The sequence below is a fragment of the Ranitomeya variabilis genome, chromosome 8 (assembly GCF_051348905.1).
Source record: "Ranitomeya variabilis isolate aRanVar5 chromosome 8, aRanVar5.hap1, whole genome shotgun sequence".
Taxonomy (NCBI): domain Eukaryota; kingdom Metazoa; phylum Chordata; class Amphibia; order Anura; family Dendrobatidae; genus Ranitomeya; species Ranitomeya variabilis.
Genome location: NC_135239.1, coordinates 203,270,275 through 203,286,652, shown reverse-complemented (window position 1 = coordinate 203,286,652; position 16,378 = coordinate 203,270,275). Strand labels below are relative to the sequence as shown.

Sequence of the window (16,378 nt, the reverse complement as noted above, 5' to 3'; positions counted from 1 at the left end):
ACGCCTATCCATTATTAATCTGGCTTAATGTCACCTTACAATAGCAAGGTGGCATTAACCCTTCATTACCCCATATCCCACCGCTACACGGGAGTGGGAAGAGAGTGGCCAAGTGCCAGAATAGGCGCATCTTCCAGATGTGCCTTTTCTGGGGTGGCTGGGGGCAGATGTTTGTAGCCAGGGGGGGGGGCCAATAACCATGGACCCTCTCTAGGCTATTAATATCTGCCGTCAGTCACTGGCTTTACCACTCTGGTGGAGAAAATTGCGCGGGAGCCCACGCCAATTTTTTCCGCGATTTAACCCTTTATTTTAGCAGCTACAGCGCCCAAATTTTGCACATACACACTACAAGCATTAGTAGTGTGGAATATGCAAAAAAAAAAGGGGATATGAGATGGTTTACTGTATGTAAACCATGTCTCATATCCTGTCGGCTTTGGGAAGGAGAAATGAAAAGCCGGCATTTGAATTACCGGCTTTTCACATACATCGCGCTGAAGTAAATATAAATACAGAATATATATATATGTGTCTCAATGACATATATATATATATATATATATATATATATATATATATATATATATATATATATACTGTATATATGTTTTACCGAACATTTGAGCACATAAATCCATTAGATGTCGGTTTTGCAAGCCTGCGAGAAAATATCGCAGTACGGATGCCATACGGATTACATATGGAGGATGCCATGCGCAAAATACGCTGACACACCCTGCCTATGGATCACTATTTTGGGAACATTTCTCCGTATTACGGCCGTATTACGGCCGTAAAAAACGGACCGTATTGTCTTACGCTGAGTGTGACTCCAGCCTTAGGGCTGTCCCACACGTCCAGATAATTCCGGTACCGGAATAAATCGGTACCGGAGTTATCCGTGTCCGTGTGCCTGGGAACTCACGGAGGCCATACGTGCGGCACACGTGTGCCGCCCGTATGGCGAGTGGGTACCACACGGAGCGTGTGGTACCCACTCTGCATGGTGCTGAAGCTGCAATTCATATCTTCCCTGCAGCAACGTTTGCTGTAGAGAAAATATGAAGAATAGTGTTTAAAATAAAGATCTATGTGTCCGCCGCCCCCCCACCCCCTGTGCGCCCCCCCGCTGGTCAGAAAATACTTACCCGCTCCCTCGCTGCTTCCTGGTCTGGCCGCGGCTTCTCCTGCATGCGGTCACATGGGGCCGATCATTTACAGTCATGAATATGTGGCTCCACCTCCCATAGGGGCGGAACCGACTATTCATGATTGTAAATGATCGGCCCCACGTGACCGCATACAGTAGGAGGCGCGGCCAGACCAGGAAGGAGCGAGGGAGCGGGTAAGTATTTTCTGACCAGCGGGGGGGCGCACAGGGGGTGGGGGGGCGGCGGACACATGGATCTTTATTTTTAACACTATTCTTCATATTTTCTCTATAGCAAATGCTGCTACAGGGAAGATATGAATACCGGCTTCAGCACCATGTGGGGGGGACAGCGCTTACTGTAGCGCTGTCTCCTGCACGCACACGGACCCCAGACGGAGAATGTCCGTGTGAGGTCCGTGTTTTACGCGGACCCATTGACTCTATTGGGTCCGTGTAAAACGTGCGCTCCCACGAACACTGACATGTCTCCGTGTTTGGCACACGGAGACACGGTCCGCAAAAAATCAATGACATCTGAACAGATGCATTGATTTTTATGGGTCTACGTGTGTCAGTGTCTCCGGTACGTGAGGAAACTGTCACCTCACGTACCGGAGCCACTGACGTGTGAAACCGGCCTTAGAGGTGTGGTTTTGCGCTTTCTAATCGTTTAGGGCTGTCCCACACGTCCAGATAATTCCGGTACCGGAATAAATCGGTACCGGAGTTATCCGTGTCCGTGTGCCTGGGAACTCACGGAGGCCATACGTGCGGCACACGTGTGCCGCCCGTATGGCGAGTGGGTACCACACGGAGCGTGTGGTACCCACTCTGCATGGTGCTGAAGCTGCGATTCATATCTTCCCTGCAGCAACATTTGCTGTAGAGAAAATATGAAGAATAGTGTTTAAAATAAAGATCTATGTGTCCGCCGCCCCCCCACCCCCTGTGCGCCCCCCCGCTGGTCAGAAAATACTTACCCGCTCCCTCGCTGCTTCTCCTGCATGCGGTCACGTGGGCCCGATCATTTACAGTCATGAATATGTGGCTCCACCTCCCATAGGGGCGGAGTCGACTATTCATGATTGTAAATGATCGGCCCCACGTGACCGCATACAGTAGGAGGCGCGGCCAGACCAGGAAGGAGCGAGGGAGCGGGTAAGTATTTTCTGACCAGCGGGGGGGCGCACAGGGGGTGGGGGGGCGGCGGACACATGGATCTTTATTTTTAACACTATTCTTCATATTTTCTCTATAGCAAACGCTGCTACAGGGAAGATATGAATACCGGCTTCAGCACCATGTGGGGGGGACAGCGCTTACTGTAGCGCTGTCTCCTGCACGCACACGGACCCCAGACGGAGAATGTCCGTGTGAGGTCCGTGTTTTACGCGGACCCATTGACTCTATTGGGTCCGTGTAAAACGTGCGCTCCCACGAACACTGACATGTCTCCGTGTTTGGCACACGGAGACACGGTCCGCAAAAAATCAATGACATCTGCACAGATGCATTGATTTTTATGGGTCTACGTGTGTCAGTGTCTCCGGTACGTGAGGAAACTGTCACCTCACGTACCGGAGCCACTGACGTGTGAAACCGGCCTTAGACTCAGAGGAAAGGTGTATAATGAATGAATGGACGTAATTAGTGAAATACAATGCAGTCAGATGAAAATGTCATTTGGAATTATAAAGTTATGCAGCGCAGGCGGAAACACAAATGCTCGATAATATTACTCTCAGATCCTCACAGCTTATAGTACAGGTAATGTGATATTTCCACTTCCTTCAGGGAAATAAAAAAGGAATTTACTGGGGTAATTCATAGCGAGCGCACTAATGCACCAGATACAGACACATGTAGGACGGGGCAATACCCTGGAATAATATCACAATATCACAAGCTCAGAGATGTTGCAAAGCACCTGAGCCGCTGGCGATGCAAACTCTGCAGCGGGGCCCCCGCGTACCATGTGCCTGTTTAATACTGGTATCTTATTTTGTGGCAGAGGGGACGTAGAGACTTCTGCACCCCCGATAGTTACACTCCAGTGCCCATAGGCAAAGAATGTATTTATTATTTTCCTAGAACATTCAACTATAGATTGAATCAGAGACTCAGAGCCGTATCTGTGTCTGAGAAAACCAGGAAGGATTTAGTTTTGAGAAATCCAGGGTAATACTCCTGCCCTAGTTTCCTTCTGCAAACACCGACTCCGCGAACAACCCAGCACTACACATCAAGGAGAAGAGCTCATCTGATCTCTGCAAAATTAATGGATACAGAAGTGTTCACTTGATAAACACAGGAACATTTTTGTGCTTTCTTTTTCTTGGGAGCAGGAAGAACTATCCAACAAGTTGCAATCCAGCCTTAGTACCATGAACAAGAGGAATTGCAAAAAGAAAAAAATATATATAGTAATTCCAACATTGTATATAGGAGCAGTATTATAGTAGTTCTATTCTTGTACATGGGAGCAGTATTATAGTAGTTATATTCTTGTACATAGGGGCAGTATTATAGTAGTTATATTCTTGTACATAGGGGCAGTATTATAGTAGTTATATTCTTGTACATAGGAGCAGTATTATAGTAGTTATATTCTTGTACATAGGAGCAGTATTATAGTAGTTATATTCTTGTACATAGGAGCAGTATTATAGTAGTTATATTCTTGTACATAGGGGCAGTATTATAGTAGTTATATTCTTATACATACTGGTAGTATTATACTAGTTATATTCCTGTACATAGGAGCAGTATTATAGTAGTTATATTCTTGTACGTAGGAGCAGTATTATAGTAGTTATATTCTTGTACATAGGGGCAGTATTATAGTAGTTATATTCTTGTACATAGGGGCAGTATTATAGTAGTTATATTCTTGTACATAGGTGCAGTATTATAGTAGTTATATTCTTGTACATAGGTGCAGTATTATAGTAGTTATATTCTTGTACATAGGTGCAGTATTATAGTAGTTATATTCTTGTACATAGGAGCAGTATTATAGTAGTTATATTCTTGTATATAGGGGGCAGTATTATCGTCGATTATATCATAGGAACATTAAAGGACATCCTTTTCATGACCTGGCATGAACCTGATAATTGTCGCTACCCTCAGTCTGTTTGAGGAAGCCCTAAATAATAAGAATATGATGGAATGGATCCCTGGTTCTCATCTTCTAAAGACCAGGAATGTGCAGAAACGACAACTTCATCATCTTGGCAGGAAACTTCTAAATGCACCTTTTTTTTTACTATCAGGTTAATGGGTAGTTGCTTGTGAAATGACCTGCCACCTTTTACATTAGAAATTCACCCAAGGTTGGGATGATGCCATATAATTACATTGCTCAACGACGTGCAGATTTGCTCTTTGAAGAAAAGGATAATTTGCAACAGCAGGGAAACATGCAATCTGAATGGAGAACATATTGGGGCTTGTGCATTGATGAGCTAATGCAACATGTTTTAAATTAAAAAAAAAATAACCTGCCGTTTTGTGTATACAGCCAGTGTGCGGATTTATGTCCTCCATGTTTACAAACAATCCTTGTACCGGTCTCATGATTCGACTACTGTTCACAATGCTGTGGCTTGTATTGCAGCTTAGCGAGCCCCGTATATTTTAATGCAGATGCTGCCATACCGCCATACGAGGCACGGCCATTAGCAATAGTGACACTGTTTATGGAGCCAAAAAATAAAGAAGAAGAATAATAACTTACCTCGGTCCATTCTTTGTTCCCAACACTTTGTACATACAAAACGACCACTGGAAAACAAGAAGAGATGGTAAGTGGATAAAGTAAAGGATACATAAACACAGAAGAATTAGCTATTTTTAGTTTTGGACTCCCGTAAGGATCTGAACACTGGGCATCATTAAAGGGTCAACTTCTTATTTGTCTGTAGACTCATTGAAAATGATCAGAAACCTCCTCAGTCGCTAGAAAATCGATCTGGTGTAAAACTAGAGAACTAAAAACTAGATGGTAGAGGAGGAGGGGGATGCAGCTGCAGGTTCTCAGTGTGAGATTGGATACCGTGAGAGGGGAGGGGAGCAAGGGGAGACATTTGATTGGATCGTAGCACATGTTAGACCTCTGACATCACAAAAGCCCTCCCCCACAACCAGCATGACATCATCAGAGTGCAGGAAGGAATTGTGTCTATTTTCTTAACCAAAGGACCATGAAATATTCTGGAACTCTGCAATAAGATCTGTATTGGAATGTATCACATATTTAAGAATCATGCCTGCTGTCAGTGAATGGAAGCAGCTGCTGATTTGTTTGTCCCCCATGCTTTACACTGAAGTTTTGCTCGGCTGCTTACCTGGATCAGATTTGGAGAATGTATCCATGTCCAGTAGACTCCTACAATAAAAGAGAACAGTAAGAGATTTAGAAAAACTCTGACCTAAGCTAATGCACTATGTCATGTCCAGTACAGGGGCTTAGGGGTGGAGCAGGACACAGCTATGTATCCGCCCCTTACACTGTGCCATGCTCCACCCCCTGGTGGTATGTGCCTTTAAGGACTGACAGCATGCTGGCTGAGTGAAAGCAAAAATGGCTTCTAAGGGTTAATGCTACACAAATGGAGGTAGACATCACAGAGCTAGATCTTCATTGATTTTGCAATCTTCCCGTGAAACCATTACTGTCTCTTATAATATAGATGTATGCAGCCACGTGTGTTCTGTAAGTGGCCAAGACTCATATAGAATATTTATCACCTATGAATAATGCAGGTACGTTATCTCAGGCTCCTCCTGGGGATTCCCGGTGCACTAACTCATTAATATTTTCTTATTGAATTAATTTAGTGAATATGACGTGAATTCAAGTATGTGTAAAGTAACGTCACTCAGATTCAGCCATATAATGTGTGTACATGTATATACAGCAGCAGAATAGTGAGTGCAGCTCTGGGGTATAATACAGGATGTAACTCAGGATCAGTAATGTAATGTATGTACACAGTGACTGCACCAGCAGAATAGTGAGTGCAGCTCTGGGGTATAATACAGGATGTAACTCAGGATCAGTAATGTAATGTATGTACACAGTGACAGCACCAGCAGAATAGTGAGTGCAGCTCTGGAGTATAATATAGGGTGTAACTCAGGATCAGTAATATAATGTATGTACACAGTGACTGCACCAGCAGAATAGTGAGTGCAGCTCTGGAGTATAATATAGGGTGTAACTCAGGATCAGTAATGTAATGTATGTACACAGTGACTGCACCAGCAGAATAGTGAGTGCAGCTCTGGGGTATAATACAGGATGTAACTCAGGATCAGTAATATAATGTATGTACACAGTGACTGCACCAGCAGAATAGTGAGTGCAGCTCTGGAGGATAATACAGGAGGTAACTCAGGATCAGTAATGTAATGTATGTACACAGTGACTGCACCAGGAGAACAGTGAGTGCAGCTCTGGGGTATAATACAAGATGTAACTCAGGATCAGTAATATAATGTATGTACACAGTGACTGCACCAGCAGAATAGTGAGTGCAGCTCTGGGGTATAAGACTGGATGTAACTCCGGATCAGTAATGTAATGTATGTACACAGCGACTGCACCAGCAGAATAGTGAGTGCAGCTCTGGAGGATAATATAGGATGTAACTCAGGATCAGTAATGTATGTACACAGTGACTGCACCAGCAGAATAGTGAGTGCAGCTCTGGGGTATAATACAGGATGTAACTCAGGATCAGTAATGTATGTAGACAGTGACTGCACCAGCAGAATAGTGAGTGCAGCTCTGGGGTATAATACAGGATGTAACTCAGGATCAGTAATGTATGTACACAGTGACTGCACCAGCAGAATAGTGAGTGCAGCTCTGGAGGATAATACAGGATGTAACTCAGGACCAGTAGAGGATAAGTAATGTGTTTGCAAACATTGGGGGTACATTAATGAATATGGCACAATCCTTAGCTATACGCGCCGTTTTAGGAAGACCGATACACAAGTGTCGTAGTATGAACTTCCTACCATACATATAATTTCCAGTGGTTTGTGTTGAAGACGCAGAGTGAGATCTGTATACGGAGTAATTATCCACTGACAACATAATGTGTATAGAACACCTCAAACTCTTCCAGGCTTAGAAATTAAACAGATTTCCGATGTAGGCGTTTACATGATTAGCATGTTAATACAGCACGTGTATTACTAGGCTGCACCTCTAGATGGCGCACTGGATGAAATAACGCTGTGAGCGCTGCTAGTGTAGTTACTGCAGGTTACCTGCTTGCATTGACACCTGTAGTCGCTGTATCTACCATCCCCTATGGATACACACAATTTGTCCTGGAAGCTGAGATATTGTTAGATGTCAGAATCTGAAGGTTGGGTGTTATTTAGAGCAGTACAGAGTATTTCAGACACCAGTGCGCTGTTCCTTTAGGAAACAATGACTAATCCATTAATTATGTGACCATATTGCTGACTACTGGGCTGCACGTTAAAGGGGCAGCATCACGGAATGAAGCACGATCCACAGCAGCACAGAGTATTTCAGACAAGAGTGTGCCATTCTTGTGGGATGCATTGACTCATCCATTGGTAATGAGATCCTATCAGTGAATAGTGGGCTGCATGTTAAAGGGGCTGCATGTTAAAGGGGCTGCATGTTAAAGGGGCAGCAACATGGTGTGAAAAGTGAGAGTGATATAAAGGAAGAGAACACTGGATACAAAAGGTCTGTAAAAGCCAAAAGTTGTAAAATGTTAATGAGCCCCGAATACATGTATTTAGGTTATAAAAAAAAAAAAGTATCCAAAGGTAGACAAACCCCTTTTAATATGGTAGATATGTATTATGATTTAAAGGGACAGTACACCAAATGTTAGCATCTTGTCTTCAAGCTGGGTAAAATTGTGACATAACTGCTGCAAAAAGTGACCTAGACGCATTGTTTTAGACAGTTGCACATGATCAAAAGTTGAGCTGCTATTCCTGATACCAATCACATATATCCACACACGTACTACTACTGGGAACTGCCTCAAAACTACCAGAAATTCTACTCTGAATGTAAATGCTTCCAAAGTTCTCATCTTTGGAGGTGTATGGCATGATTTAGGGGTGTTTTTATGTGACTATACATATAAATAAATCTTGAAATATCGCAGTTTCTACCACCAGAGCACAGGACGCTGGCATTTCCTGCTTTTTGCTGATCACATTTTGGCTCTGCTGTTCAGACTGAGACAGAATCAGCAGAGTCATGCCATTATGGGACAAGTAAGGGCAGCTTAATGACAGATCTTGGAGGCATAGATAAAGCAGGATAGTAACACCATTCACAAACAGATATGGCTCCATATGCGGCACATTTTTCAGGTGTAATTACTAAAAATGAGCAAAAAACATTCAAAGATACTAATCAGGAGGCAGCGGCAGGTACGTGGAGGTTCGCAGGGCTCTGATCCGGCGGTCGCTAACCAGGGTCGTGCAAACCATTCTGATCAACTCTTATACACAGAGCATTTATAATAAAAAAATAAATACATAAATAATTATATATATATATATATATATATATATATATATATATAAAATATATAATTATTATTATTATATTTTCATTATTTTCTACAGATTTACACATAATGCATAAAATTAAATATTAAGACAAGAAACCTTCCCTATAATTGATCCTGTATCATGATATGTAAGGGTTAAGTCCGTAAATTGAAATTTAGATATTTCCTCTCATTAGTTCCTAATTAGGCTCCAGTAATTACAATAGGATAATAAGTGGGATGTTCAGGACAGACGTAGTTTTACATCGCGCAGAGCAGGTCGTCCACAAGGGGCGGCCATTATTAAGTGACAATTAGAAGAACTGTCCTGTAACAAAACAGATTAACAAATGTAATGTTTAATGCCCTCACTCCCTTCCTAAATCTTCCCCCATCATCTGTGAGTGATGTTACTGAGAAGTGGAAGGAGCCGCAGCAACTCAGACATGAGGAGAGACCCCGTAACATTACAGAGCGGGGGGCCGAGTGCTGAGGAGCAGAAGACAGAAAAATCACCATAACTGCAGAGTCCAGACCTCCTCATCAGCACAAACACTGCGCCCCCGCAGCTGCTTCCAGCCGTACATCACCAAGCACAATGCCGAGCGTCGGATGCAGTGGTGTTAAGCCTCCATCACTGGACTATGGAGGAGTCACAGATCTTACACATAGTAAGTAGCTGATGCACAAAGTTTATTACAAAGTTGCAGGACACAATTTGCAGATCATATCTTCCTCCAAGAGCAGAAGATTGATAAGGACCAAGGCACAAGCTCCTGCTGAGCATCAAATTGTCACTTCATAAGAAAGTCGGAATATCACTTGCCTTCCGAGGGCAAAACATGAGCACACCTTCATTCGGGACATGATATAAGGTATTAATATATCACGTAGCCACCATTCTACAGAGAACAGGAATGAAAACAAAGTTTATACTTCGAGCTAAAAAGTTGCTTAAGGCTATGTGCACACGTTGCGGATTTTTTCGCGCAGAATCTTAAAAATCCGCAGGTAAAACACCCTGCGTTTTACCTGCGGATTACCTGCGGTTTTTGTGCGGATCTCACATGTGTTTTCACACCTGCGGATTCCTATTATGGAACAGGTGTAAAACGCTGTGGATTCCGCAAAAAGAATTGACATGCTGCAGAAAATAAACTGCAGCATTTCCGCGCGGTATTTTCCGCACCATGTGCACTGGGATTTGTTTTTCTATAGGTTTACATGGTACTGTACAAGGCATGGAAAACTGAAATCCGCTGCAGATCCGCAACGTGTGCACATACCCTAAAGATGCTTTGTCCTCCAGGTTCTGGCCTCATACAGCCATTGCAAAGCATAATTTTCAACCAAGACCATAAAAGCAGGTGCCCCTGCAACATTCTTGTTGGCAATCCTGATTTTGGCCATACAATCCCATATACTGGATTTTGGAAGGTGTTTTCAGAGGGTTAGGCTTAAATGTCGTGATTTTGGCAATTTGAAAATTTTTTTGACCTGGATGAAAAAAAATTCCTAAACAAGACCAGAAAGTTTTTGCTTAATTTGTTGAGACTGTTCCTGATTTTCGGAAACAATCCTGAAAAATTAGGACATGACCTGGCTAAAAAGGAGCAGGGGATTAGGTAAAAAATAGATGTTCCTGCCTCTTGTGGGATTAAACATCGCTAATTTATCAATGATGATGTTAGTAAATATTTATCTGAAATAATGGATACAATGGAAAGAGAATGACGAAATCCTGCTAATACTAATTTGGGCAATTTGAGATGTTTCACTCTGCTAATGGTGCAACTGGGACCTTCTATTAAATGCTGTCTGTTTTCAGCCAGGGATATTCCAACATTTGCTAGGACTACTTCCAAAAAATTGGGAAAGCAAATTTTTATACGCTTTATTAATTCGACATTACTGAATAATGACATCACAGTGGGCGTGTTTAGGAATTATTTGTATCACCTGAAAAAGGTCTTATGTGGCGAAACCATCATCTAAAATGTTTCTGTGCTCAATGCGATGGCCTGGATTTCTGGTTGAAGGAGGTTTTCCTGTAATCTAATACTTTCTTGTATTTTCCTGACTTGATAAATCCCAAGATGTTCCTGAGCTAAACGTGTGTCACAGAAAGAATTCTCTTGTAAAGTATCTGGCTCTTCGCTCAGCTACAGACTTAATCTCCAAAAATCCTTTTCTTACATTAAACCCGCTGAAGCTTTTTCATGGCTTTCAATATGTTACTGGTGGTAGAAAAAGAAAAATTAATGGCCAGAAAGACAAACTTTATTTTTTTCTTTGCTTTTAGGTGCTGTCTAGTGAATCTGGCACCATGATAAGCAAAGAAGGAGCGGAATTTATGGTCTGCGGAAAGAAGACTGACAACCAGTATGGACACTATAATATTAGTGTATCCAATCTGTTCCCAGGAGGTTGTGCTGGAGGAACCCCCCAGTGATGAGCCGCAACCTTTGAGGAAGCCGAGGAGCAAGTGTTAACTTTCCCTACAGCACCTCCACAGGAGAAATAAAGTATTACACATTCCTCATTGAAATCCCTCTGAAGTGAGATACTTTGTAGCAACTCTTTCTAATAAGAGCCCTAAATGTAGGACCTCCTGAATTCAAGATATTTGAAGGTTACAGTAGTAAAATCGGTTCCCTTTAACTTGTAAGAAGTTGTACATCTTAAAAATAATTTTCTTGATTTCTTCAGTAACCTCTGAAAGACTTTGCATTGACTTTGTCGCAGAAATTAGGGTATTTTTTGCTCTGCCTAACACTTCAAGAGACCTTGGGGTCTCTGGGAATTTTCATCTAACTCCGGCTTCTGCCGTCCTCGTTCTTCCTATACAAGGACGTTGCATTATCCTTAGTCCGTCCCTCTATTCCTAGCAGACAAAATTCTCAGCTTCACAGCCGGCACTTCACACGCTGCCTTTTTGTATGGAGTTTCTTTTATGGAGACAGAAATTAAATCCTATAGAAGAATTCCTGTGAAGTAGAAGATCAAGAGATGTTTGTAGAGTCACATACTAATATGAAGGCGCAGATAAAGACCACTGCGGTCCATAGAGAGTCATATGGCGGCTTGGTGAAGAAAGCGTGACGCAGGGCAAGGTTATCTAAAGCTGTTCTCATCCACAATGAAACTGCAGATAACAAATGCAATCTAAAGAGCCATTCCAGACACAGTGGATATTAATGCCAATTACTGCCCCTATATACAAGAGTATAACTACTATAATGCTGCTCCTATGTACAAGAATATAAGTACTATAATACTGCCCCTATGTACAAGAATATAACTACTATAATACTGCTCCTATGTACAAGAATATAACTACTATAATACTGCCCCTATATACAAGAATATAACTACTATAATACTGCTCCTATGTACAAGAATATAACTACTATAATACTGCTCCTATATACAAGAATATAACTACTATAATACTGCCCCTATATACAAGAATATAACTACTATAATACTGCCCCTATATACAAGAATATAACTACTATAATGCTGCCCCTATATACAAGAATATAACTACTATAATACTGCTCCTATGTACAAGAATATAACTACTATAATACTGCTCCTATGTACAAGAATATAACTACTATAATACTGCCCCTATGTACAAGAATATAACTACTATAATACTGCTCCTATGTACAAGAATATAACTACTATAATACTGCTCCTATGTACAAGAATATAACTACTATAATACTGCCCCTATGTACAAGAATATAACTACTATAATACTGCCCCTATGTACAAGAATATAACTACTATAATACTGCCCCTATGTACAAGAATATAACTACTATAATACTGCTCCTATGTACAATAATATAACTACTATAATACTGCCCCCTATGTACAAGAATATAACTACTATAATACTGCCCCTATGTACAAGAATATAACTACTATAATACTGCTCCTATATACAAGAATATAACTACTATAATGCTGCCCCTATATACAAGAATATAACTACTATAATACTGCTCCTATGTACAAGAATATAACTACTATAATACTGCCCCTATGTACAAGAATATAACTACTATAATACTGCCCCTATATAGAAGAATATAACTACTATAATACTGCCCCTGTGTAGAAGAATATAACTACTATAATACTGCCCCTGTGTAGAAGAATATAACTACTATAATACTGCCCCTATGTAGAAGAATATAACTACTGTAATACTGCCCCCTATGTACCAGAATATAACTACTATAATACTGCTCCTATGTAGAAGAATATAACTACTATAATACTGCCCACTATGTACAAGAATATAACTACTATAATATTGCCCCTATGTAGAATATAACTACTATAATACTGCCCCTATGTAGAAGAATATAACTACTATAATACTGCTCCTATATACAAGAATATAACTACTATAATACTGCTCCTATGTACAAGAATATAACTACTATAATACTACCCCTATGTGCAAGAATATAACTACTATAATACTGCCCCTATGTACAAGAATATAACTACTATAATACTACCCCAATTAAAAGAATATAACTACTATAATACTGCCCCTATATATAAGAATATAACTACTATAATACTGCTCCTGTGTACAAGAATATAACTACTATAATACTGCTCCTATGTACAAGAATATAACTACTATAATACTGCCCACTATGCACAAGAATATAACTACTATTATACTCCCCCTATGTACCAGAATATAACTACTGTAATACTGCCCCCTATGTACCAGAATATAACTACTATAATACTGCTTCTATGTACAAGAATATAACTACTATAATACTGCTCCTATGTACAAGGATATAACTACTATAATACTGCTCCTATATACAGGAATATAACTACTATAATACTTCCCCTATGTACAAGAATATAACTACTATAATATTGCCCCTATGTAGAAGAATATAACTACTATAATACTGCCCCTATATAGAAGAATATAACTACTATAATACTTCCCCTATGTACAAGAATATAACTACTATAATATTGCCCCTATGTAGAAGAATATAACTACTATAATACTGCCCCTATGTAGAAGATGTGGCATAGCGACTGGTCATGTGATTGATGGACGGTATGTATCGCAGAGGTGGGTGGCCCTGTGATGGAAGCCTGGGTATGTTTTGCTCAAGCAGATCTACTGCTGAGGGATTTGTTTACATTGGGAAGGCTTCCAGGTGATTGGAGAGATGGGTGGGTTCAGTCACCTACAAACCCTCCCAAAGAGGTGTGTCTGAACACGTAAGATGGTTTTGTGTGTGAGGACCTGTGGTGATGTCACGCTCACCTGACTAGCCATGTGACAGGTACCTGGGTGTGGTTACACCTATGTAAAGAGGTGTGTGTAGCACATGGAGGGAGTGTGTGGGTGTGTGTCAGGGTGGACACACTTCCATGTGTCCTGGCTGGACACTGCAGAGTGGCCTGTGTGTTGGACGGTTCCACGTGGGGACAGACGTCCTGAACACCACACAGAGACCATTTAGGCTGGAGAGCCTACGTGCTGGACATAGCACGACCTGTGTGCCTACAGGTCTGAGAGAGAGCGGAGCTCTACTATGGACATTGAGGAATAATCTGTCTGACGTAAGACTGTTTACCTGTTGTTCCTGTTGCAACGTGGTTTATGGAGCAATAAACCTGTGAACTTTTAAGGAAACGTGTCTCCTGAGTGTCATCCGACGCACCTAAGCGAGTGTCCCCTAGACCCCTAGCGGGTGAAATGCTACAAAGAATACAACTACTATAATACTGCTCCTATGTACAAGAATATACTACTATAATACTGCCCCCTATGTAGAAGAATATAACTACTATAATACTGCTCCTATGTACAAGTATATAACTACTATGATACTGCTCCTATGTAGAAGAATATAACTCCTCTAATACTGCTCCCTATGTAGAAGAATATAACTATTATAATACTGCCCCATATGTACAAGAATATAACTACTATAATACTGCCCCTATGTAGAAGAATATAACTACTGTAATACTGCTCCTATGTAGAATATAACTACTATAATACTGCCCCTATATACAATAATATAACTACTATAATACTGCCCCTATATACAAGAATATAACTACTATAATACTGCCTCCTATGTAGAAGAATATAACTACTATAATACTGCCCCTATATACAAGAATATAGCTACTATAATACCATAGCTCCCAACCGTCCCTCATTGTGCGGGACTGTCCTGGTTTTGAGCCTTTGCCCCTCTGTCCAGCACTGGACGCTCTGTGTCCCGCAGACAGCAGAAGCAGCCGACACGCCCCCTTGTACTAAGCCATGCCCCGGGCCCTTACCCTTCCGTATGGCTGCCTGCTTTCTGCGCACAGGACGGGACCTGTGATGAGGTCACAGGAGGGGAGGAGTCAGGGGTCACATGATCGGGACCTCCGTGGATTGCAGGACTCGACTGTGGCTTGCTGGTTGCCAACTTGCCACATGGTGCTGCAGGATGAGATAAGTAATGCCTTGTGAGGGGTCAGGAGGTGTACAGTGTGGATGTAGCAGAGCCATGTGTGTGCGAGGTGTATGGAGCGGAGCCGTGTGTGTGCGAGGTGTACGGAGCGGAGCCGTGTGTGTGCGAGGTGTATGGAGCGGAGCCGTGTGTGTATGAGGTGTATGGAGCGGAGCCGTGTGTGTGCGAGGTGTATGGAGCGGAGCCGTGTGTGTGTGAGGTGTACGGAGCGGAGCCGTGTGTGTGCGAGGTGTATGGAGCGGAGCCGTGTGTGTGCGAGGTGTAAGGAGCGGAGCCGTGTGTGCGATGTGTATGGAGCGGAGCCGTGTGTGTGCGAGGTGTACGGAGCGGAGCCGTGTGTGTGCGAGGTGTACGGAGCGGAGCCGTGTGTGTGCGAGGTGTACGGAGCGGAGCCGTGTGTGTGCGAGGTGTATGGAGCGGAGCCGTGTGTGTGCGAGGTGTAAGGAGCAGAGCCGTGTGTGCGAGGTGTACGGAGCGGAGCCGTGTGTGTATGAGGTGTATGGAGCGGAGCTGTGTGTATGAGGTGTACGGAGCAGAGCCGTGTGTATGAGGTGTACGGAGCGGAGCTAAATGTGTACGAGGTGTACGGAGCGGAGCGCGTATGTACGAGGTGTATGGAGCGGAGCGCGTGTGTACGGAGCGGAGCCGTGTGTGCCAAGTGTACGGAGCGCAGCCGCGTGTGTAGGAGTAGCTATGTGTGGCCATTATATGGTACGAAGTATCATGTGTGGCCATTATATGGTACGAAGTATCATGTGTGGCCAATATACAGTATGGAGCATCATGTGCAGCCAGTATACAGTATGGAACATCATGTGCGGTCATTATACAGTATGGAGCATCATGTGCAGTCATTATACAGTATGGAGCATCATGTGCGGTCATTATACAGTATGGAGCATCATGTGCGGTCATAATACAGTATGGAGCATCATGTGCGGTCATTATACAGTATGGAGCATCATGTGCGGTCATTATACAGTATGGAGCATCATGTGCGGTCATTATACAGTATGGGGCATCATGTGCGGTCATTATACAGTATGGAGCATCATGTGCGGTCATTATACAGTATGGAGCATCATGTGCGGTCAGTATACAGTATGGAGCATCATGTG

The 16,378-nt window shown here is 42.4% G+C and overlaps 1 protein-coding gene across 2 annotated transcripts in view; it reads right to left on the bottom strand.

Moving 5' to 3' along the window:
- CPNE9 (copine family member 9) overlaps positions 1 to 16,378 on the bottom strand; it is a 262,960-nt gene that overhangs the window by 200,702 nt on the left and 45,880 nt on the right. For both annotated transcript variants that reach the window (XM_077276307.1, XM_077276308.1), the window contains 2 exons: positions 5,506 to 5,546; positions 4,896 to 4,942 (listed from right to left, as the gene is read on the bottom strand). In XM_077276307.1, coding sequence (XP_077132422.1) covers positions 4,896 to 4,942; positions 5,506 to 5,546 — 88 coding nt within the window. The remainder of the gene's footprint in view (positions 1 to 4,895; positions 4,943 to 5,505; positions 5,547 to 16,378) is intronic.